Genomic DNA, 21,750 nt, shown 5'->3' on the forward strand with positions numbered 1-21,750 from the left:
CTTCATTTTCTTAAGATCCTGCCTAATATCTTCAGCAGGAACCAGCTGGATCTCCACCTGATTACTTGTAATCTCCATCGGAAGCGCCATTTCTCGGTTTGTGACACCAAAATAGACATGATGCTTCCTCTTGGATGGTATCAAGCTATTAAAAACTCGATTCAATCTCCCATTGGAAAACCCTTGGTATGTTTGTACCTCTCCAGTTTCCCTATTGAGTTTCTTTACGAGCTTTTGCACCACTTCTTCCTGTGGAATCAGAAAATGGCTAGTAAATCCATTCTGATCCTCCTTCTGGGTGTGGTGGATCTCGTGTTCCTCTTTAGTCTGACTCGTCTCCGGTTGATCCATCAGACATCCCTGAATCTTCAGAACTAAAGACTTCTTCTTGCTCATATATACTCTCATCAGAGGATATATCTTCAAATTGATACACGGGTATCAATTTCTGGTGGTAGATCGCGTCTTCGATATCCGGTGTGGATTCGAATCTCCTCATCTGCCTTTTCTCGTTGTCTGGGCAATTGGTTGAAATATGCCCCTTTGCACCGCAGGTCCAGCAATTGCAATCCTTGAAACTTTCATTTGCTTTGGTCTGAGTGCGCCTGAAAGTTTTCCTCGTCGGGATTCTCTTTTGATTTGAGAATCTGTTTCTTGATGGTCCGCTCCGTTGGCCTGACTTGTAAGAGCGTGCCTTCTGTCTGGTCCACATAGTTCTGGGCTTCCAAGAACTCCTTCTGGACTTTCTTTCATAGGGTTGGTACCTATGTTTCTTTCTGCTCCTTCTTTGATATAGCAACTCAGCACCAATCTCTGTTGGAAGATCAATGTTGTCGCACATCAATGGAGATTTCTTGTTGAGCCTCCTCAATTTCTTGAGATTCCTCAGGTCCGCCGCCTTCTGGCACCATTCGGACAGCTTCTTGTGGACATAAGACATCCTTCTTGAGGCACTATCAAGAGGATATTCTCCCGGTGAAACATATTCGTTGATGAGCATCTCCCTCCATGGACTTGGAAACTTTGTGAAAAAGAGGTCCTTGGCGGTTTGAGCATCAACTACCCCCATATGAACATATAGGGTATAAAGGCGTAGAAATTCATCCAGAGCTTTTGGCTCTAGCACCATTAATCGTAGATTGTAGAGTGCCTGATGATATTTCTTGCGCTTTTCTTCTGCAGATCCCTCGAAAAAACCCATTCCCAAGAAATGGATCTTAATTTGTTTAGTAGCCTCCTTAATGATGTCATAAGGTTTTGTGCTAGTAAACAGTTCTTCCCTTGCTGAGATGTCGATTTTATCCCAGTATTGTTTTGCCATTCCTGCCAGACTTGCTTCGAAGATTTTGGCAAACTCCTTTTTATCGTATTCTATTGTGGTGACTACGATATTCAATGATGAAGCCCATTCGTCGATCAGATCCTCCCAATCTTTGAAACTGGCTTCGTCGATATTGAGAATCAATCCATAGGGATGGATTGGTTCAAGTGTGGCCTTTCCTACAGGAGTATCCCGCATCTGTGGCCTTCGTCTTCTGGTTCGTTGGAAGTGGCTTGCATCATCTGAAGCCCCACCCCTTTTTGACGAACTTTCTTCTTGGTGCTCGGGTTTGGGCACCTCATCTCCTTGGTTCATCTTTAGATCAACCATATTGAGGTTAGCAAAGGATTCTGCTAACTCCTGTAGATCTTCTAATCCGATTCTGTCAAGGCTATTCATGATATTTGCCTTTCATAATTCGGATTATATCCTTCGGCTGCAACTCCTTGGGTGCTGCCTCAAATATAGGGGGATTCGTCGGGTCGTTGGACCATTGCTTCCGAATTTTTCCGGAACATGGTTTTCGCCTTTCGATCTCCTTCATTCTTTTCTGGATATCACACAAGAGGGTTAATATTTCCTCTTGTTTGAGTGATATTCTGCTCAGCTCCATCGGAAGTTCATACAGCTTGACGCCATAATATTCCACCGTCTTTTGGATCTCCCGCAAATTGACGTTGTCGGAAGAGCTTGGCTCGATTTTTTGGTAGTTTGGATAAACTACTCCCGCCTTGTCTTTTGGTTCCATCAATCGTGCGACTGATGGGCCTCGTCTCTGGTTTGTTCAATCGCCGTTCTTATCCCGACGATTCCCATGAGAGTCTCATGGTATGATTGGATACCCGTGATGATATCACGAATAATTTCTGCATCTTCTCCTCGCCTAATATTCGTCACGAGGGCTCGATTATTCCAGTTGAGATCGTCTATAAGACGAGTAGTTTCTCTCTCCAAATCTTGAAGAGATTTCCTGTACACAATACATCTCGGACATTCGTCCGGATCCATTTTTTCTAATGGAGTCTCCTCCCACATGGGTTAATCAAAAATAAATTAAAAATAATATAATTCCTCTATAAAAACCCGCTCTGATACCATTTTAAACAAGGATCTTTTAAATTGTTTCTTGCTTAATAGTACGTGGCGTTGTCTCACAGTCCAGACCCAGATTACCAGGTAATCTATCGGGCACGAGGAAAGTTTCCAGCCGATATACCATTTAAGCCCATTGTTCATCATGTTTTAGGTATAAATTGTCTTTAAGTCCAAATCAAAATCTTTAGGGGTTAAAGTACAAAGAATTTTATAATGGGGTTATTTTTTGAATATTCAAAACTAATTGGATGTCAAATCTTAACTAAATTCAAAGTTCATGTATTCATACCAAACTTTTAAAGTTTATGTTAAATACCAAAATTGGTCCAAAGTTGGTGTATTTAGACACCAATTACCCTTATTTAATCAAAAAAATTAATCAATGGTAACGGCACAACTCCTTCACCGTTGCTATGAAGGAGAAAGAGGAAGACCAAATGCAGACAAGGCGACAGTTGCGATTCGAAATCGACGTATTCTGCCGCCGTCTTACGCCAAAACCCCCCACAAAATTGTCTTACATATCTTGGTTACTGTTTAGAGTCAGTTGACAAAGGTTTTGATGTGTGAATTCGATAAGACGAAGATGAAAACAAGATAATCACAAACTCTGAAATACATATCACACATCACTGCCTGCATTGCATTATTATGTAGTATGCTTGCAATATTAAAAATGGCAGCCCATCACTCACAAAACATAGAATAATAATACCTCCAACCAACTCCCATCCAATCTAGGCATGGAGATGACACACTTACTTGACCACGCAAATCTTGATTACCGATGCAGCTCCGATGCGATGCAGGGCCACGACCGCGTCGCCCGACTGGCAGAGCCCTCTGGCGGTAGCAAACTTCAACGCCCCTTGAAGAATGACCTCAGTCGATTCAGTATCAGTGGCTTTCGCAGATCCTTCAGCAAGAACCGGAATCAAGCCTCTGTACACAAGGCTCTGCCTCGCCGGGGTCTCGTCGCTCACCGACCAATCGAATGAGTCCGTCGTTAGAAGCGGGACGACCACCGACAATATTGGGACAGCCGGCCGGTACTTGGCCACCAGCTTGGCCGTGGACCCGCCGCGCGTCATCACGACGATGAGCTTCGCTCTCGCCTTGTTCGCCGTGCGCACGGCCGAAGACGCGAGCGATTCCAAGGGGCTCATCGGCAGTGGGGTCGACTTGATCATCGCCTTGAAGATCGCCGCGTAGTCGAGAGAAGACTCAGCTTCGACGCAGATTCGAGCCATGATCTTCACGGCAAGCTCTGGGTAAGCTCCGGCAGCGCTCTCCCCGCTGAGCATCACACAGTCGGTGCCGTCCAAGACAGCGTTGGCCACGTCGGTCGCCTCGGCGCGGGTTGGCCTCGGAGACTTGATCATGGACTCGAGCATCTGCGTAGCAGTCACGACAGGTTTTCCAGCAAGGTTGCACTTGTATATCATCATCTTCTGCGCAAGGAATATCTTCTCCACCGGGATTTCCATTCCAAGATCGCCACGAGCAACCATGAACGAGTCAGTCTCACGGAGGATTTCATCGAAGTTGATGACCCCCTCTTGGTTCTCAACCTTGAACACAAATTCAAGAAAATGAACATATTGCAACGATAAACAGTTTCTAACTTGTGACAAAATCGGAAAGAAACGTTCGAAGAAGTTGAACAAACCTTTGACATTAACTGTATACGCTTGGAATGAGGGCCGAGAACCTTTCTGACATTAACTAGATCAGATCCCTTACGCACGAAGGAGAGAGCAATCATATCGATATTATTAGGAACGCCCCATTCGAGGATATCTTCCTTGTCCTTATCTGTAAGCGTAGGAAGATCCACAACAACGCCGGGTAAGTTGACATTTTTCCTCTCGCCCAGCATGGCAGTGTTCTCGCACCGGCATCTCACAGTTCCAGCAGCAGGGTCACATGACAAAACATAAAATGTGATGGTACCATCTGCGCACAGAATATTGTTTCCCGGTTTCAAGTCAACGGGCAGTTTTTTATAACTCATAGAGATCATTTTTTCGTCTCCTTTTATGGTGTAATCAGTTGTTATAGTGATTTCCTGGCCTTCCTTCAGTTGAATTGGTTTTCCATCCTTGAGGAAACCAGTTCGAATCTCGGGGCCCTGATGAAGAATACATGATATATTTTTGTAACTTCAAGTAGATTGATTGATATATAGATTTTCAGGGATATAAGACCATTAAGCTGTTCATTCACGCTTTATATCCAACCATTAAAGAATGATTCAAGTAATTTGAATGCACACACATGACCTATCGATACCAACTATCATCAAAATCTACACAAACTTGTAAAAAAGCCTTTCATAAGCAGAAAGGCTGCAACTTAGCTAGTAACTAGTCTCAAAATTTCACTTTGAGATCTTTGCAAAATTGACATTGGCCGACAACACTCATCTTGCCAGTTTCCTGCCAGCTTATATATTGTTTGTGGCAGTAAAAAATGTAGCTCACAAGCAGATGAAAAGGAAGTCTTCAGAACTTAGACCATCGTCAATATCTTTTGAAAACAATCAATTAAAGAAACCAAGAAACGGAGAAATATGCATGTTGCGATAAATTTCAGTTTTAGTAGAAGCTGAAAGAAAATCTAGGAAACCCTATTCTCCTCGACTATGCTCGTTCAATCTCTTAGAATTTATACACATTACTTTCTTAGAAATTTCATGGAAGTAACCATTTTCTGTATAAAGAGGTATGCAGCTCCTGCAAGAAAGGTCCTAAGCGCCAATCCGTTTATTCATCGAATACAATACCATTAGGGGGGAGAGGGGGGGGCGGGGTTACTTTGAGTGATGGGATTGATAAAGTAATTCAAGCTAATCTACCATTTACTTTGATGGATTGATTAATTATGAACTTGTTTGACCATCTTATCCCTCAAATACTCAATCATATATTTTATCAATCTATCCTATCACTCCTTAGGAAAACAATATAAAGAACTAGCTTCTTAATTTTTAGTCCATTTTTCCAGCACAAATAAACAATCTCAAAGAAGATGATAACATGTCATTAGAGAACATAGAACAAATATATATAAATGGGTAGCAAAATGGAAGGCACAAGGCAACCTTGGTATCGAGCATGACAGCCGCGAGGATCTGAGTGTTCTGCATAGCAATCTTGAGGTTGTCGAGAGTCTCCTGGTGGTACTCATGGGTGCCATGTGAGAAGTTGAATCGAGCAACATTCATCCCTGCACGAAGCAGCTTCTCCAGCATCGGCACCGTTCTAGAAGCCGGTCCCAGGGTGCACACGATCTTAGTCTTTGGAACTCGAACATCATCACACGGCTGCTCCTTCAAGATCCCCTCCATGTCTACATTCGCCATTGCTAATCAACCTGCACTTTATCTGGAAACACGCACAACACACACTTACTCCTCAACCAAGAATGATCAAGACAGGAATTTGCAATAGACAAAAGATTCAGATTCAAATGGGATGAGCAGAAGCCCCTCAGTATCTATATACACCATTGTTAATCAACACACAACACACACTTACTCCTCTCAACCAACTACCTCAAGCAAGAAAATTGAGCTGCATTTCAGGAAAGGAATTTGAAATTGACAAAAGACTCAGATTCAAACGGGATGAGCAAAAGGAAAAAGTGAATATCAAACAGTATGAATCACAGTAAAACATGGAATCGAATCGAATATGCCCTTATGATTCTTTCTTCCCTTTTCACCTTTTTTCCCCCATTTTACACAACATTCAGATAAACAGAAGTCTTAAAACCACATAATAAACATAAAAATAACAAGTGAAGCTCAACAACTAACAAAGATCTTTTTTTTAACAAAAATTCAAGAACCCACAGAGAAATAAATAAAGCATATGGAAGCACCGACTGTAAATGGAGTAGAAGAAGAATGAGGCACAAACCTTGTTTGCGGTGAAGAAAGAAAAAAAAAGGCAAAGATTGAACAAGTTGAAAAATAGTTGAAAGAGAAAATTCCAAAGGTGGGAGATCTGGGAGGATCCTTGTCCGAGCGTAGTCGATTAGTCTCTTAAGTTAAGCGCCACGTGCTACAAACCGGAAACCGGGACTCCCACCCGCAGAAATTTTTTGACTGGTTTCATTTTCATTATAGCAGCAATTACCTTTTCCCAAAGAAATCGCACCTTAGCTATTTGCCTTTTATTTCTTACTATTTTAGGAAGATATTTTCCACTCAGTAGCAAGTAAATAATTTGTTCATAATTAATAATAATGATAATAATATTAATTGAAGCATACTCAACTGGCTACTTTCTTTCAGTTTCATGGCCAACTGCAAAAGAAGATAAATTATGTGCTCCTTGAAAGTGAGAGATTGTATCCAAGGAATGGAATGGAAAGGAATTATAATTTTCAATTAATGGACTTTTCAACATAATTTTACGCAATTAATCGTTTTTTTTCTTTTGCCAATTACTCGCCTAGGTGTGTAATAGCTACATTTTGAGAATTATTCGAACTTTCATCTAGAAATGAAACTTTCTAGAACATTGAGTTTGCATGTCAGATGCAATTCCTATCGAGAAGCAATTAAATGTTAGAAGTGACGCAGTTTTTTTTTAATAGCAAAAAAGTAACCAAAAATTAGAAGCATTCACTTACCATTTTATTTCAATAAGAAATTGTAACTAGATGTTCACTTTTAATTTGTGTTGTCTATGCTAAAACGTTTTGATCTTCTTCTATTAGTATTCAAGAAACCACTAAAGAATTTTAGAAAAAATAAATAAATGTTTACAATTTTAAAAGTGAAATGCAAAATACAACTTGAATGAGGAAATGGACGATTTACATAAAAATAGGATAATACAAAAGAAAGTAGTGCAATTTTTATTTTATTTTTTAACATGAGAAGAAAAACCCATGAAGATGACTATGTGATCAGTGTAGGTATATACGTACGAAAAGTAATATGGTGAATTATTAGCTCCTAAACGAGCTCAAACTAAAATCAAACTTAGATTAAACTAGTAAATGATGATGTGTTACGCGGAACTTGAAATACCATACTAATCAGATTATTGACACCAAAATCAAATAAAATTGGCATTACTTCATCAAAATCAGGGCTCAAGTGGACAGCTGAAATTAAAATAAGTATACAATCAACACAAGATAATGACTAAAGGAAATGAATTTGTTTGCAATCAAACCCTTAAAACTTAGCAGTCAATGCCAGTGGTTTTATGTCCCCAAATAATATACACACCAATAAATCATCTCTTTCTTTTTTTGAGAATTAATGTAAATCATCTCTTCAAATTTAAGTGATTGTTGAAATTAACAGACAACAACACTTGCACAGAAGTGGAACGGTCATAAAGGAACTGCTCTTACATGCCATTGTAACTGAAGACAAAAACACAACTCAAAAGGGCTACTTGAGCTATGTATGTCTTGGCTCCAATTTCCAATTCTACTTGTGTTCTTGCAAGAGGAATCATACAGTGTAATAAAAGTCTTCCAACTCCTGCCAAAAACTGGACCATGTCCTGAAAATGCTCACCTCAAACTATGCATTTAGATTCTCGTTGCCGTTCTCAACTTTCAGGGCCCATTTGTCACAAATTGATATAAACGCACGGAGAGAACTGTGAAGAAAATTACGATATAAGCCTACCACCCAGTAGCTTATGGAAAGTCGCGTGTTACATAATGCAAATGGAAAGCACCGATATATAGTAAAGATAGCAAGTAAATACTGAACATCGATATGCAGAAAGTAAAACGAGTTTGCTCCATTACTGCAAACCTTTCTTCTTCACACGGTGGTAATCTAAAGTACTGATAAATGATTAAGGGCACATTTACTATTTAGGATTAACAACAATATACATGATTGAGTATTTTTTATCTTCATCACAAGGATTTCTACAATCCTAGCCCTTTAAACCGAAAATGTATCAAGCACGTTATCTCATATATATTATAGAAATAATCAAGGACTTCAGGATATCCCAAAGTTTCTAATCCGTTTTAGTAAATGATAGATTAGTCTATACTGTTTCTATCTATCTAGGCTAATCCTGAATAGTAAAAGCCCCTAGTGCACAAGATGTTGAAAACTCTTTTCACACTATTTAAGACCGGCAATCAAAATCTGGACCATTAGAATAGTCTCTTAGAAACCTTCTCTATTTTTCTTGCAGAAATTGAGATGTGAACTAGGTATCACTAACAAAAGAGTTGTGACTGCACTTGATATGAAAGCCATGAGCATCGTGAAAAGAATGATGATATGGGCATGTTTACAGTGATGAAGTGCTGAATAAACTCACCTTGTCCACGCCCTCCGTGTCACTCACTTTCCGCAAGTAAGATGAAGAGCTCCTCATCAGTTATTGCTCCCATCTCCATGGCCCTTTCTAAAGCAGTGCAGCCTCCAGCATCCTTTATAGATGTTCGTGCACCTCTGGATAATGTATGTAGCAAACAAAGTGAGACTACCATCTCATAACAAATCCAATCCTTGAAAGATAATATCACAATAAATTTGACCCTTCATTCATTCAATATCTATAGCATGTGATGTTTGACATTTTTTAAATAAAAATTATTTTTATTAAAATATAAAATAAGGGAATGCCATGTTACTGTTTTGAACCTTGTTTTACAGTGTATTTGACTGTCAACATGAAAAAGGATAAGTAGAGAGCTTCAGATAGAATTATACCCAACTTAATATATACCCAGGAACTCATCTTTGAGGAAAGACTGTAAGTAAGATACTCTTCTCGCTAGTTAAACTAGGGAATAGAATATAGATGAACAAACATCTTCTAATAATGATTGAAATTTATTATTATCGAGGATTACCTTCTTAGCAAATACTTTGCCATCACATTGTTTCCTTTCAAGATGCAATGTTGCAGAGGAGTTCTGCCATGATAGTCATACTTATTCACATCAGCACCTAGCTGCAACAACAGCTCCAGCATAACCAAGCTTCCACCATGGCATGCCAAATGCAATAAAGAACAACCCTGCAGACAGTCACCGGGATCACCTGAAGACTTGATCCTCTTGCAAGTCGCTGGATCGGACTGTTTTATATCAGGATCATGGGAGCTTTCTTGTGAACCCATGTCATCGTGGTGCAAACTGCAACCAACCATGTCTTCATAGGTTGAGTTTACTATATTAACATCCGATGCTATAGTGAGGCGATACACTTCCCGCAGATTGTTGCTTCTAACTGCCTCCCAGATGGTGGAAGCAGACAGATCCCTGGGTGTGCCAGCTTCTTTATTTACAAGCAGTTTGCGGACATACTGCATTTAGTAACTAGAAACTCAGTCTTCTAAAACAAGTTGAAAGCAATGTAAGAAGGAGGAAGAAGAAGAATATCACAAGGATGTAAAACCAAATACAGTATTTCCATATCAAGCCCCTTCAGGGACACTCAAGTGGAGAGGTCTCAGGCTCAATCCTCATTGTACTCCCCTCCCCCAACACAAAGAAAAGGCAAGGAAAAAAGAAAACCCATACAAGAAATTTAATTTCAAGGTAAAAAAAATGATGATACCCAAAGTTCATTAAGTTGTTCTGCTGTCCATCAACCCAAACCATGTGTCCATCTCCAATGTCAACCAATATGATAAAGGAAGGACTTAAGCCCCCCTAATCAAGCCAATTATGAATTATTGAACCCACCTGATATGCATTCCTTTTTGAGGTGCGTACACAAAAGAAAATAGTATTCCTTCCTCAATCACCATATCAAAGTTACGCAAGTATATGTAAATTTTTTTCCATTAGAATACTAGATATGTCTGTTAATTAGATACAAAGACATACAACACTGAGCAGTGTACTATAAATTAAAAAGTAAAATAAGCAGAAATTATCAAGACATATACCTTTGCTTGAATGTACAACTCCTTTTGATGAGATGCATCATCTGGGCCTGGTTTGGTAACTGCTGGGCCTTCATACTCCAAATTTCTTCATTTGGCGATTTCGTAAAACAATTTAGAAATTGATTAATACTTTCTTCATAACAATAAAACTACAAGTATATAAAGCTATTTTTTTATTTTTTTAAAAAAATTATTAACTATATACGTGTTTAGTCCCATATGTTACCAAGTTGAATCAGTAGAACCTGGTAGATTACCTAGTTTAGCAGGTTCTCCTTGAACCAAAATAACATCAGCCAAGTCTCCTTGCTCCTTCACATATCATTGGTACTACTATTATCTAATGATAGTTGTTCACCACTATCCTCAAAGTTTTTCTCTTAATGAATTAATGTTTTATCCTGTATGTGTATATTGTATAGTTTGTCTGGAAGTGTTACAGATTAGGTTTTCATTTCCTAGGTTATAGGTAGATATTTCAGGTATGTCACTTTCTTGACTTCTTGTACAATGGGTAATCTATGTTCTTTTGCCCTAAATCAATATACTAAAATCTGTTTCTACCTAAAACTACATTTTACTATAATTTAAGATGCTCCATATTCAGTAATAAATCAGAAAATACTCAAGTTTCAGGTAGAGGTCCTTGTAACCCCCTCTACATTTGCACTTAGATTGCAGTAAAGTTTAGAGGAACTTACAAGCCTCTGTGCAGAGGAAGCAACTCCTCCCAGACAGAATTACAGTATGTATTACCCAGTATCTGGAATAATTCCAAGACAGTAGGTTCCCAAACTTTGACGTCCAAGGTGACTGACCTAATCTGTAAATGGCAGGCAAAAAATATGTAACTTTTTGGTTAATGAGGCTATGAAAACTTGCAAAACAAAGTTCAAGAACATCTGATTTTTGAACCAAATACAAATGTCATATTTTTTTTTTTCTTCCTGTTTTTGGATAACAAACAAAGTTTTTCTAAAAGTGAAAAATTGTTCAAAGGGCCTTAAATGTTGAGAACATTTCTAGATACAACATACATCTTACTTTACCATTTTTGCTAACAAAGCCTCCAAAAATAAAGAAAAAGAAGAAGGGTATGGTAACATACACAGTAAGCCCAACTCCCCCAGAACTCGGTATAAATAATTTTATCTTGATCACTTGAACCTTTAAATAACATTTGTTTCATTTTACACGTAACACGGAATAGAGCAGATTATGTATTCATGGTCAAATAGAAATCAAATAAGTAATTAAGTAATTACTATAACAAATTACATAAAGAAGCACAACAATAGACACAACAACATTAAGCTGAAAATTATATCTAAAGAGGGGGATTAAGTATATACCTTAGATATGTGAACTCCAAGATTACGATGGATCCCGGAGCACTCGATGCATATTAATACGCCAAGATTTAGAGATGCCCAATCAGGTTCTGAAGCACTGCATTCAGCACATTGATCATTCCCAGGAACTTCTCTCAGGATCCTGGAAACAGAATCAGCTCGGTTGACTCTCGTGTCATCTGAAGTGCTTCCAGCATTATCAAATGGTTGACTAAAAGGCATGCCAGAGGAATCATTACCAATACTCCCCATATCTAACTGTCAACAAAATACATAAATAAATAAATGCCTTTGTTAAAACTCAAAAGACCTGAATTTTCTATAAGACATTTCAGACAATTGATTCACAATCATAATAAGTATAAACTTCACCTGGTGCAGGTGAGAATTCAGGAGGGATGCAATGACTCCTCTGATTTTGTTCATCCAGTCAATCCTATCAGCTTCAGTTTCAGCCTATTTCGACCAACAAAACGTTGAAATAAATGACTAATAAGTGGTGCTAATCCATTATACTCCCAATCCCCCAGTTCACACGCGTGACCAATTGGACAGGCTAAATTTAATTGGAGATAATAATTCCAATTTTTTCGGAAGAAGATAACTCCTATTTTTACACGACTTCAGGAAAGATACAGCAAAGCAGAAAACAAAAGGCGGGGGAAGAAAAGAAAAAAGAAAAAAAAACACTTTAATTTTAAAGATGGCTGTAGTGGAAAAATTAAAATTTCCAACATCAATGCAGTCGAGTATTCTCAACCTATTACCTGTAATGTATAGGTTTTCATTGGTGAAATTATTCGGAAGCATAGTCGTAAATCAGTATCTTCAGCATCAATCTTTATTGTTGAAGTACGCAAATCCACTGTGCTACAGCCTAAGTTTTCTTCACCAACAGATGATTCTCGATGGTGCCTTGATCGGAATCTAGAAAATACACGATGATTATTCTCCGATGGGTGGGAAGGATGCAGTGAAGGGGAAACCTGGGAAATGGGAATAGATGAAATAAGACTCACTTCTCCAATGAAAAGGGGCTGAACCATACTACACGCCAGATCGATTCAGTAGGGAAAAAACCATATAATCAAATACTATTTTACGATTTTATCTTCACTAAGACAAAACAAGATATACAATTTTCTTGTCAAATATTATAGATAGGTATTCAGTGGACAGAACTTTTAAAAATGAACTGGCAGAGGCACAAGAAGGAACTAGGACAGACCAAATTCTGTTAGGGAAAGATTGCACCAGAAAGACAAACAGCTAAAATGGCACTATTTCTGCAGTAGATAGTGTGTAGCAGTACAGTATCTACAGCATGAGAGTTCAAAAGAGCATCTCAAAAAGGATAATAGCATTCATCCTTCAATGATTATAGAATTGGACATGGACTCAGATTCTTTCGAGATGTTTATAAGATGAAATAAGCTTTCAAGTTCACAAACTAAACTATAGTGATTTCAGAGATTTCTCAAAACTCAAGTAGGATGGCTATACACTTCATGCTGAATGAAGATATACACCAAACAGCGGTCCTCTGGTCTGATTTGAAAAAGGTACGCATCAAAGTGCACATAGAGAACATATCACAAATAGCATTCAACAGAAAAAAGGTAGAAATCAGGGACACACAAATTTGACACATAACAAATGCAAGTCACTGATTTGAAATAGAACAGTTCTATAGCATACCCCTGGTCTGACACCTTTGTTTCTGTAATAATATAAAGTCCCCTGACTGTCGAGTACAAAGAATCTCCTCTTCCAATCTGCTCTGAGGCTTGAAGATCTTTTTAAAAGATACCCCTGCTTGATTGTCTGGACCTGAACAAATGAAATGGTGTATTATGTTTCATAAAGTATGCAGCGTCATTTTCCACAACAGTGCTGGAAAATTAACATTATGTGTTTAGATTCATTTTAAGTTAAAATGAAACCGTGTGGCGGCGGGTTTTATTTGGATTTGGGCATCTCAAGATTCTCAACCGGCAAACGGAAATCAACTTGTATCCTCTCTGATGACAATTAGGAGTGTCAAATTCTTTTTTATATGTTTCCTCTTGCGGCTCAAACAGCTATTGTAGATGGTCAAGTTAATGAAGATCTTGAGACAATTATCCAGGTCATGGAACCAGAATGTCAATTCTTTTTCTCTTGCTTCAGTCCTTTTCTCAATTCAGCTGTGTATTATGACATTATTTTGATCCTTTCATACAATTTAATAAGAATCAGGAAATGCTGCCACCATTTCCTTTGATTCAATCCAAATGAGATATGCGTCAAAACTGCACCTCTTTCATAGGTGAAACTCTACAGCATTTAATCTCATCTATAAACTTCGCAAGCAGAAAGGTAACCAAATTTAAGAAACCAAAACTGGAGGAAGTTCTTGTTCAGAGCAAGTGTGGACATTCATGTTCTTGTCTTTTCTTTGTCAGTAAGACTTATCCATTCGAAGGGTTGTCTTTCTTTATTTCACAAATATTTTTTTGGGTTAATTGCCAATAAATTACTAAACTTTCATCAAATTCTGGTTTTGTATACTAACTTCAAAGTTTGGCATGGTAATCACTGAACTATTAATTTAATATGATTTTGCTACCAATCAGGACGATTGCCACGCGAAAACAATTATGTCACGTCAATTATTCGACTAGCCATGTCAGCAATAAGTTTGGTTGGAATCCTAATTGGTAGCAAAATCAAATTAAATCAATAGTTCAGTAATTAACACGCCAAACTTAATGTTGGTATGCAAACCCAAAATTTGATGAAAGTCTAGTAATTTATAGGCAATTAACTACCCATTTTTCTTAATCTTGCAAGTTTTCTTCCCCTACAGCAGGGTAAGTACTGATGAATATGCTTGGTGCTGACAACTGGCATATCTATGGTCTGTGTTGTAAAAGCTAACTAGGCATAGCCTCTCCAGGACATTGTCTAAAGGCATGCTACATCCTTTATGACAGCGAATGAAAGGGAGGGGCAGGGGGAAGTAGAATAAAACTTACAAGGCTGGACCTTGCTCACTCATGCATTAATTGATAACTAGGAACAACACTCAACTTCCGATAACACTGTAAGAATAGCAACTCACCTCACCTTTAGAAGTGGCCAGTATAATTGCATCCTTGCTCTTATAAGCATCCATGCAGTATCCATTCACCCCAATAGCATTTGAAGAGGTTGCCAAATTATTTGATGCCTGCAACTGGTTCAACTCTGATTGTGTCCTAAACTCCTGGATCCTTTTAGCAAGTTTATCTTGTTCAATTTTTGCCTGCTCCTTTGATTGTTGTGCATATGTCAACACCTGAACTTGTAGAGAGAATTGCTCTTAATCATGATGAGATCAACCTCAGTGACCTCTTCCATACTCATATACAACATGCGCAATATTTGTTTGTGTGTGTGTGTGTGGTTTGTACAGAAAATAAGTTGAGTGTTCTAGTAAGCTGCAGAAAGAAGGAATAATTTAAATGATAACACCTAACACTTCACTAAGGGGCGTGTACTTTTGAGGATTAGCCTAGATAGATAAAAACAGTATAGGCTAATCTCTTGTTTACTAAGATGGATGGAAACTTCGGGATCTCCCAAACCTTGATAATTTATATCATTTGAGCTAATTTTGCTTTATTCATATCCCATTGAAAGGGTGAGATTGGAGATATCTTAGTGATGAGGATAAAAATACCCAATTATCTTTCTCATCAATCATGAAAAGTAAACGCCCCCTACATCAATTAGATACTAAAATAATTACTGTTATATCAGAATGAGCAATTCAGGAAAGATTGCATATTATCAACTTACAGCCTTAAATAAATTATTCCTAGAGAGCACTGGACAAAATATATATATATTGCCATTATCATCTAACAACCTTAAAAACAATCTCTCATTTGCCTTCAAAAGAAGACTTGTGCAAGTTAGGATGATTACCATACCTGGTGAATGAATGGCTCCATTTGGTTCAGTAGGTTGAACCCCTAGAAACATATATTGACATTTTGGTCAGAATATACCAACACCATGCATGAGTCTTTATACAAATTAGTATACTGAGAACGTACCAATTTGTAGAACCGTAAGTGTGCATCCATAATTGCACTGAAAGATTCCAAGAACTCAAATTTCTTTTTGGCTTCAACATTCGTGAGAGCATTTACCTGAAATTCTTAAAATCAAAGGCAATGTAGCTCAAGTGCAAGATTATGAAGGAAAGCTCATACAAATGAGTAAGAGGATCATTTGATCATCATACCAAATTAAAGCGACTTCTTTCAAATGCTGACTTTGAGTTTTGTAAGTCCTGTCACATAATTAGCAGTCAGGTTTCCATCATTTAGAAAAACGAAATCCAAGAAACACATGTGCCAAACGTACTTATGCAAAATTTCAAGTGCAATAAGATTAAGATAGAATTTACTAATTCAAGCAAGTATATATATGATTGAACATTCAAGTAATATGACAAAAGTAAAGAAACCATGAAGTGCCCCAGAAAACTCAAAATTTAAAAATAGTCCATTTAATTTCTGAAACCAGGACAGGTCTTGCTCTTAGAACCTTGATGGGATCACATATCAACATGCATACCCAGTTGCATACTTCACACATCCCTAGTTAAGTAATCCTATTTCCTTCTATCAACATACACATCTAGTATTGCAGGAAGAAGTACCATGAGACAAACACACACAAGAGATGAGCCCCACTTTCCCAACATCAAAGGTGTAATTGTGTTACTTGTGTAAAGATATTCCAAAGAGTTCACTTTCCGGACAAGGAATTAAAATGTATTCTGTTAAAAACATGCATGTTTAAACAGAAACAAGTTTTTGTGAAGAAATAGGAGTATTCTCACACTTATTTGTCAGATACCTTGTAAGATGCATGGATTTTTTGTTACATTAAAGATAGTGATTTTCACAAAGGCTAGCAGACGAGATTAGTAGTATAGCACAGATATTATTTTAGTGTTTTCTAATATTTGCTAACTCATCAATGCTAAAGTCATGTAATAAAGAATGACATAGACAGGAAAAGCAATCTAGTAGGAACATATAGCAAATCATACCGTCTCATTTTATGGTCAAAGAAGTAATTCAAAACTAGTGTGTTTCAAATAGAAGTACGCCAAGAAAAAGTAAAAGCCCTAAAAACTTTATAACATATAAAATCATATTAAATGTACTTTTAACGTTTCACCAACATGGTGAGCCCTTTCATCAACTAACTTCTGAATATTGCGTTCCATGCCCTTGTTTCTTAAATAGTAGTGTCTTATATTTATGGGCAGGAAAGATCTCATCCGTAAAAGAGATAACAAAGCATTCTTCTGTATGTCTCAAGAATTCATTCAACAATAGATTACCATGGAGAATGCATTCCACCTAAGGTCCAGAGGAGATTTAAAATCAAAAGACCTTGGTTCATATGTTATAATGATGGTATGTTGACAGGAATAGTGACAAAGATGAAAAAATGGTTATGGCCATGTAAGTTCAAGCAATAAAATTTTACTTGACAATGATAAATGTGATATGAGTATGAAGCAATTAAAAAACATACTTCTTCTAATTCAGCAACAACTTCATCCCGTGTCGTCTTCTTTAAAGAAGCAAACTTTTCCCGTGCCTGACAAAACCAAAGTAAAAAAGAAAACTTAAAGAACAGCGACATAAATTGTATACCTAAAAGAAAGTATCGCAGTTCCAAATGCAAGGTTCATAAGTTGGATTCACATCGGTGTTATAGGTGCAAATCTACAAATTGTATTACCAAGGTACTCCCTCCATCCCATTACTGTTGTCTCACTTACCATTTTGGATTGTCCCATTATTATTGTCTCATTTCCATAAAAGGTAATAATTAACTTTTTAAAAGGTGTGAGTCCTACCACTTCTAACCAATTTACACCTTCTTAATTCTCATGCCCAAAAGTTTTGGGACAACAATAATGGGATGGAGGGAGTATTAAACTTTGACCCGTTATTGGTAATGTGAGATGCAAACTCGAAATTATGTCTCTAAGGTTTGGAATAGGATTCTAAATTGGTAAGATGAATATAATTTGGAGTTTTAGTGCTTTAGGCTCTCTTCAGTTCAACACATGCCTTTCGAGGAAAGGTACGCTGATAGACATGCAATTGGTATTAGAATCCAGCTGCTTCTCCAAGTTGTGATCATGCTGCACAGCTGGTGATGCCTGGTGCTTATTGTTTTGGTCTGGGGAAAGGCTAATGTAGAAAAGACTAATGTAATGTGCTGGAGTGTTGGGGCTGAGTAAGGTCGGCCATTATGAATACAGAAGCACTAGGGCACCACTGAAAAGATGTATCTTCTAGCATGTAGAAAAAAGGTTGAGCATCCCATTGCATTCAGTGGCTAAATACTTTATTTTGGCCTTGTGGGTGGGGTAATTTCATTGAAGGTTGATTAACTCGCTATGAGAAAACAAGGCATTGTTCTTTGGCTTGTTAAGAGTGTCCATCAGTATGTCTCACAGTCTTACATGGGCAAGTGCTAAAAATGCTCGAAGTCGGGATTGTATTGATATCCAATCAAGTTATCAAAAATTTGATGGACATGAACAATTGAACACAATTTCTTGTGACTTACAATGTGGTCTTTCACCTAATCCATACCATCTGTGTGAATAAGGGGACTGCTCGTTTTTTTTAGTTCCTACAGACCAGTATGCACTTATAGCTAGCTGGGTAGTGTCTTCACCAGGTACATAATGATGGAGAGCCGAAGAGGTGTAATATCTGAAGCAAAAGCTGGCAAATGCAGATATACTGAACTATTCTAGTAAAAGTTGGTCTAACATGCAAACATAAGCAGCCTGAACTGAATAAACTATTAGCCTTTAGAGAGAGAGTTAAATTACAGCAGAAGCTTCAGAAATGGTCCTGTGGGGGGAGGGTCAACTGAGAAACAAATATTTCGCAGTTTGACTATTAAACTTTTTAGAATTTTGTATCCAGACATTGAAAATAATATAGTTTAAGCAACAAGCCTTTGGGACATTCGATTTCTAGCAATGACTATATAATAGAATATAAATTCTTCTACAGAAAGGTCTTACATACCTGGTCATATGTATATATGGCCTTGTCGAACCGGCGACGGGACTCCTGCAAGAGGAAATTTGTAAATATCATACAACAAGATACTCCCTCCGTCCCATTACAAATATCCCACTTTCCATAATGGGATGTCTCATTCCTTTTTTGGCAATACATTCTCTCTCTAAACCTAATATTTAAACAATTTCCACCAACCCACTTTATCTACTTTCTACACATTTCTTAATCTCCGTGCCCAAAAGTAATAATGGGACGGAGGGAGTATAACACATTAGATATATCAATGTATCTCTCTCCAAATTTTATGTAGAAGCCAAAACCATATCATTCTATTAACTACGTGCTAAAAGCGGAAAGAAAGCAGAGGCCGGAGGCAAATCCACTTAATTACTTATCAAGGTCAGGTGACAGGCTATTTAAAGCCTCGTTTCCCAATCCAATAGGGCTGAGCCGCTGAGGTAAGGTGAAAATCCATCCATTTCAGTAAATTTCAGCATCTTAATGAAGCTCAAGTATTTTTCTTTTTAGGCTTCCTCTAGAAGGTGTCATACCAATGAGGCAATGAGGATTCATGTCCACTCTTCTATTCTCATGATTCCTTCCAATATTTAATTTGATACAGGAATTTTTTCCTAATACCCAGTTCCATCATAGAGGCTAGTGAGTTGTAAATTATTTATGAAAATCCATGTGGACAAAGGAAACTGCATGAACAATTAATATAGAGTTGTGACCATACGGCTAGTGAAAGTGATAAATAGTGAACTTAATTTGGCAAATATATATGAACTTTTGTCAAATTAAGGTACTTATCATTCTTAATATCTTAATAATAGAAAGTGAAGACCTTCAGTAAGTTAAAACCAAAAGATAGATATCGAAAATATTCCACGTGAAGCAAACAACTCGAGAGTATTTTGACAGAAACAACCAATTCTGACATTCCAAGTTCCCAGTCTCCACTTATCTGAAGCATAACTTATAATAGTCAGTGAATGGGGCCTACCTTTGCATCTTGCAAATCAACAGACAAGAATTGAGACAAGCGGTCCACAAGAACATGCTCAACCTACAGTACAGGATGAAAGAATGGGATTTACATTTTTAGTTCCATATAAATAATTCACATTTGAGAAACATAATGTGCTCACTTGAGAACGTAGAAATTCCTTGTATGTAGCAAGCTCACGCAGAGCATTGATAAATTTTGATAAAACTGGACCTGTCAGAAAGCAAGAAGGGGCAATAAGAAAATTACTCTTATCTTGGAGGCCATAATTCTACCATGATGCAAGAGAAAATCTCTAGAATGGCACTAGTCTACCACTGTACTAATTGTATCAATAAAACTCTAAAAATCTAACAAAAGAATGTTAGGGATGCTTGAGAAAGGAGACATGCTGCCAGATTCTTCTCCAGAAAGGATACAGTGGCAACAAAGTATAGATTTTACGTATAAAAGGAAATAAACTTCTCAACTAGACATAAGATCATATAAAATTTGATAGGTTTAAACTGTCTGCACTCTGCAGAAATTCAGTGTTTGTGGGGGTCGCAAATATTTCTTCTTCAAAGCCACTTTGCTTACCTCCGATGGATACTCCAAGAAGATCATCGAGCCCACCACCAAAGGCTTCTAACGATGCAGCAAAACTCATGTCACCATTGAATGCTTCACCCAGCATATCCCTACATCATAACCCCAGTTCAGAACAAATTTGTCTTTCACGAATTAATGAAGTACTATATAATATCTGGTGCCAGTCTTTCTTTCAACATCATGTATGTAAACTTTTGGCTATAATATAAGTTGCCAAAAAAATTGATAAATAAACTAGGTTGTGTTCCATGAAAAGAAATTGATACGGAAAATTTTGAGGGGATGACATACAAAGATGTCTACTATTAGAAGGATGAGTACTATTAGAAAGGAATTATCCTGACTCTAGAAGTCTGTGAACCTGCTTTCAAATGGATCGAACTATTCTTGAAGTCAAACTACCAGTAAAATACCTATGAGGTTATTGCCCCACAGCCAAGTCTATCACGAGTTCCCTAAATCAACACACAAACACTCATATATGCATTTATGTATGTTGAGCACAGTTAATAATAACGAAATTGGAAGATTCAACACCATTTCTAAGTAGTACAACTTAAATTTAAGGTAGAGAAAAATGCGCTCACGTGTACTTCTTACAGCTTTTGTACAGCTTCTGGCATCGATCTCTTAACTCATCCGATGTCTGCTCCAGAGATCGCACCTACACATCCGTCTCCGAATTAAGCAAAGGAACAAAATCTGAAGTTGTAACAACAAGCGAAGAACACAAAACAAAGGAGCATAAATATATGTATGCATAATATTTGCCTGTTTCTGGAACATGGGGGAATCGTCGAGCCTGATAAATGTGGCCATTTCTTGGGTGATGAGTTCGGATAGTCCGTAGAAGGAAAATTGAGATCCGGCGGGGAAAGAGAAAGAGGAAGAGGAAGAGAGAGAGAGAGATGTGTCGGAGTGGGACATACAAGAAACGACGTCGTTACCACTGAAAGGTGTTTCCTTCGTTGGTCAGATTGGTGGTGACGCCAGCCTGTCGGCAAATATACTGTCATTAATTTGGTGCCAAATTCAAAACACAACTCACGAACAAATTAGGTAACCCTTAATTATCACTGTTTTTTAAAGTTAACCTTAGGCGTGCCATGGGCTAACCGGAACCGGCAGTTCGGCCCGGGAGTCAACGGTTTCTACGGGCTGATTTCGGTTCGAAATCGCCAACAAACAAGGGCCGATTTCGGGCCTCCATTTTTTGAACCACGGTCTGACGGTTTGGCCCGTGAACCGACGGGCCGCGCACGCAAATTTATTGTTGGGAACTTAATGAAATATGTTATTCCTTGTTTTGATGATACCAAAATCAATAGGTTTCTTTTGTAATAGACTATAACTGCTCGAACTCAAGTGTTAGAGTTCTTTT

At 37.8% G+C, this 21,750-nt stretch overlaps 2 protein-coding genes across 6 annotated transcripts; both read right to left on the minus strand.

The window, feature by feature from the left end:
• Nucleotides 1-2,963: 2,963 nt before the first annotated feature.
• LOC130993229 (pyruvate kinase, cytosolic isozyme) lies at nucleotides 2,964-6,773 on the minus strand. Of its 5 annotated transcripts, none has more exons than XM_057918044.1 (4): nucleotides 6,700-6,773; nucleotides 5,520-5,802; nucleotides 4,086-4,547; nucleotides 2,964-3,987 (listed from the first exon to the last, which is right to left on the minus strand). In XM_057918044.1, exons 2-4 carry the CDS (start codon nucleotides 5,778-5,780, stop codon nucleotides 3,175-3,177), a joined length of 1,536 nt encoding a protein of 511 aa, XP_057774027.1. In that variant the 5' UTR covers nucleotides 5,781-5,802; nucleotides 6,700-6,773; the 3' UTR covers nucleotides 2,964-3,174. The 5 variants fall into 5 exon arrangements, with proteins under 5 accessions (XP_057774027.1, XP_057774028.1, XP_057774025.1 ...); XM_057918045.1 differs by having other exon boundaries at nucleotides 6,340-6,713; XM_057918042.1 differs by lacking the exon at nucleotides 6,700-6,773 and adding an exon at nucleotides 6,273-6,331.
• Nucleotides 6,774-7,676: 903 nt separating this feature from the next.
• Nucleotides 7,677-21,405, minus strand: LOC130993224 (ADP-ribosylation factor GTPase-activating protein AGD4-like). Its single transcript, XM_057918035.1, has 20 exons — nucleotides 21,141-21,405; nucleotides 20,957-21,033; nucleotides 20,358-20,458; nucleotides 19,921-19,991; nucleotides 19,776-19,838; nucleotides 18,773-18,817; nucleotides 17,250-17,315; nucleotides 15,940-15,987; nucleotides 15,749-15,844; nucleotides 15,623-15,664; nucleotides 14,770-14,985; nucleotides 13,365-13,496; nucleotides 12,434-12,652; nucleotides 12,039-12,122; nucleotides 11,667-11,924; nucleotides 11,016-11,137; nucleotides 10,315-10,399; nucleotides 9,272-9,726; nucleotides 8,734-8,867; nucleotides 7,677-8,046 (listed from the first exon to the last, which is right to left on the minus strand). Exons 1-19 carry the CDS (start codon nucleotides 21,294-21,296, stop codon nucleotides 8,753-8,755), a joined length of 2,451 nt encoding a protein of 816 aa, XP_057774018.1. The 5' UTR covers nucleotides 21,297-21,405; the 3' UTR covers nucleotides 7,677-8,046; nucleotides 8,734-8,752.
• Between the last annotated feature and the right edge of the window lie 345 nt (nucleotides 21,406-21,750).

Source organism: Salvia miltiorrhiza, chromosome 7, assembly GCF_028751815.1.
Source record: "Salvia miltiorrhiza cultivar Shanhuang (shh) chromosome 7, IMPLAD_Smil_shh, whole genome shotgun sequence".
In the NCBI taxonomy this organism is placed as follows: Eukaryota; Viridiplantae; Streptophyta; class Magnoliopsida; order Lamiales; family Lamiaceae; genus Salvia; species Salvia miltiorrhiza.

Bases quoted from the DNA above. Each gene is read 5' to 3' on its own strand.
- LOC130993229 (XM_057918044.1), bottom strand. From the start codon at position 5,780: ATGGCGAATGTAGACATGGAGGGGATCTTGAAGGAGCAGCCGTGTGAT. The intron at 4,548-5,519 runs GTTGCCTTGTGC...ATTCTTCATCAG, and splicing joins CTGTCATGCTCGATACCAAG to GGCCCCGAGATTCGAACTGG. The intron at 3,988-4,085 runs GTTTGTTCAACT...TTTGTGTTCAAG, and splicing joins GTATACAGTTAATGTCAAAG to GTTGAGAACCAAGAGGGGGT.
- LOC130993224 (XM_057918035.1), bottom strand. From the start codon at position 21,296: ATGTCCCACTCCGACACATCTCTCTCTCTCTCTTCCTCTTCCTCTTTC. The intron at 19,839-19,920 runs GTGAGCACATTA...CCTGTACTGTAG, and splicing joins AGGAATTTCTACGTTCTCAA to GTTGAGCATGTTCTTGTGGA. The intron at 12,653-13,364 runs GTATGCTATAGA...CCCATTTCCCAG, and splicing joins ACAAAGGTGTCAGACCAGGG to GTTTCCCCTTCACTGCATCC.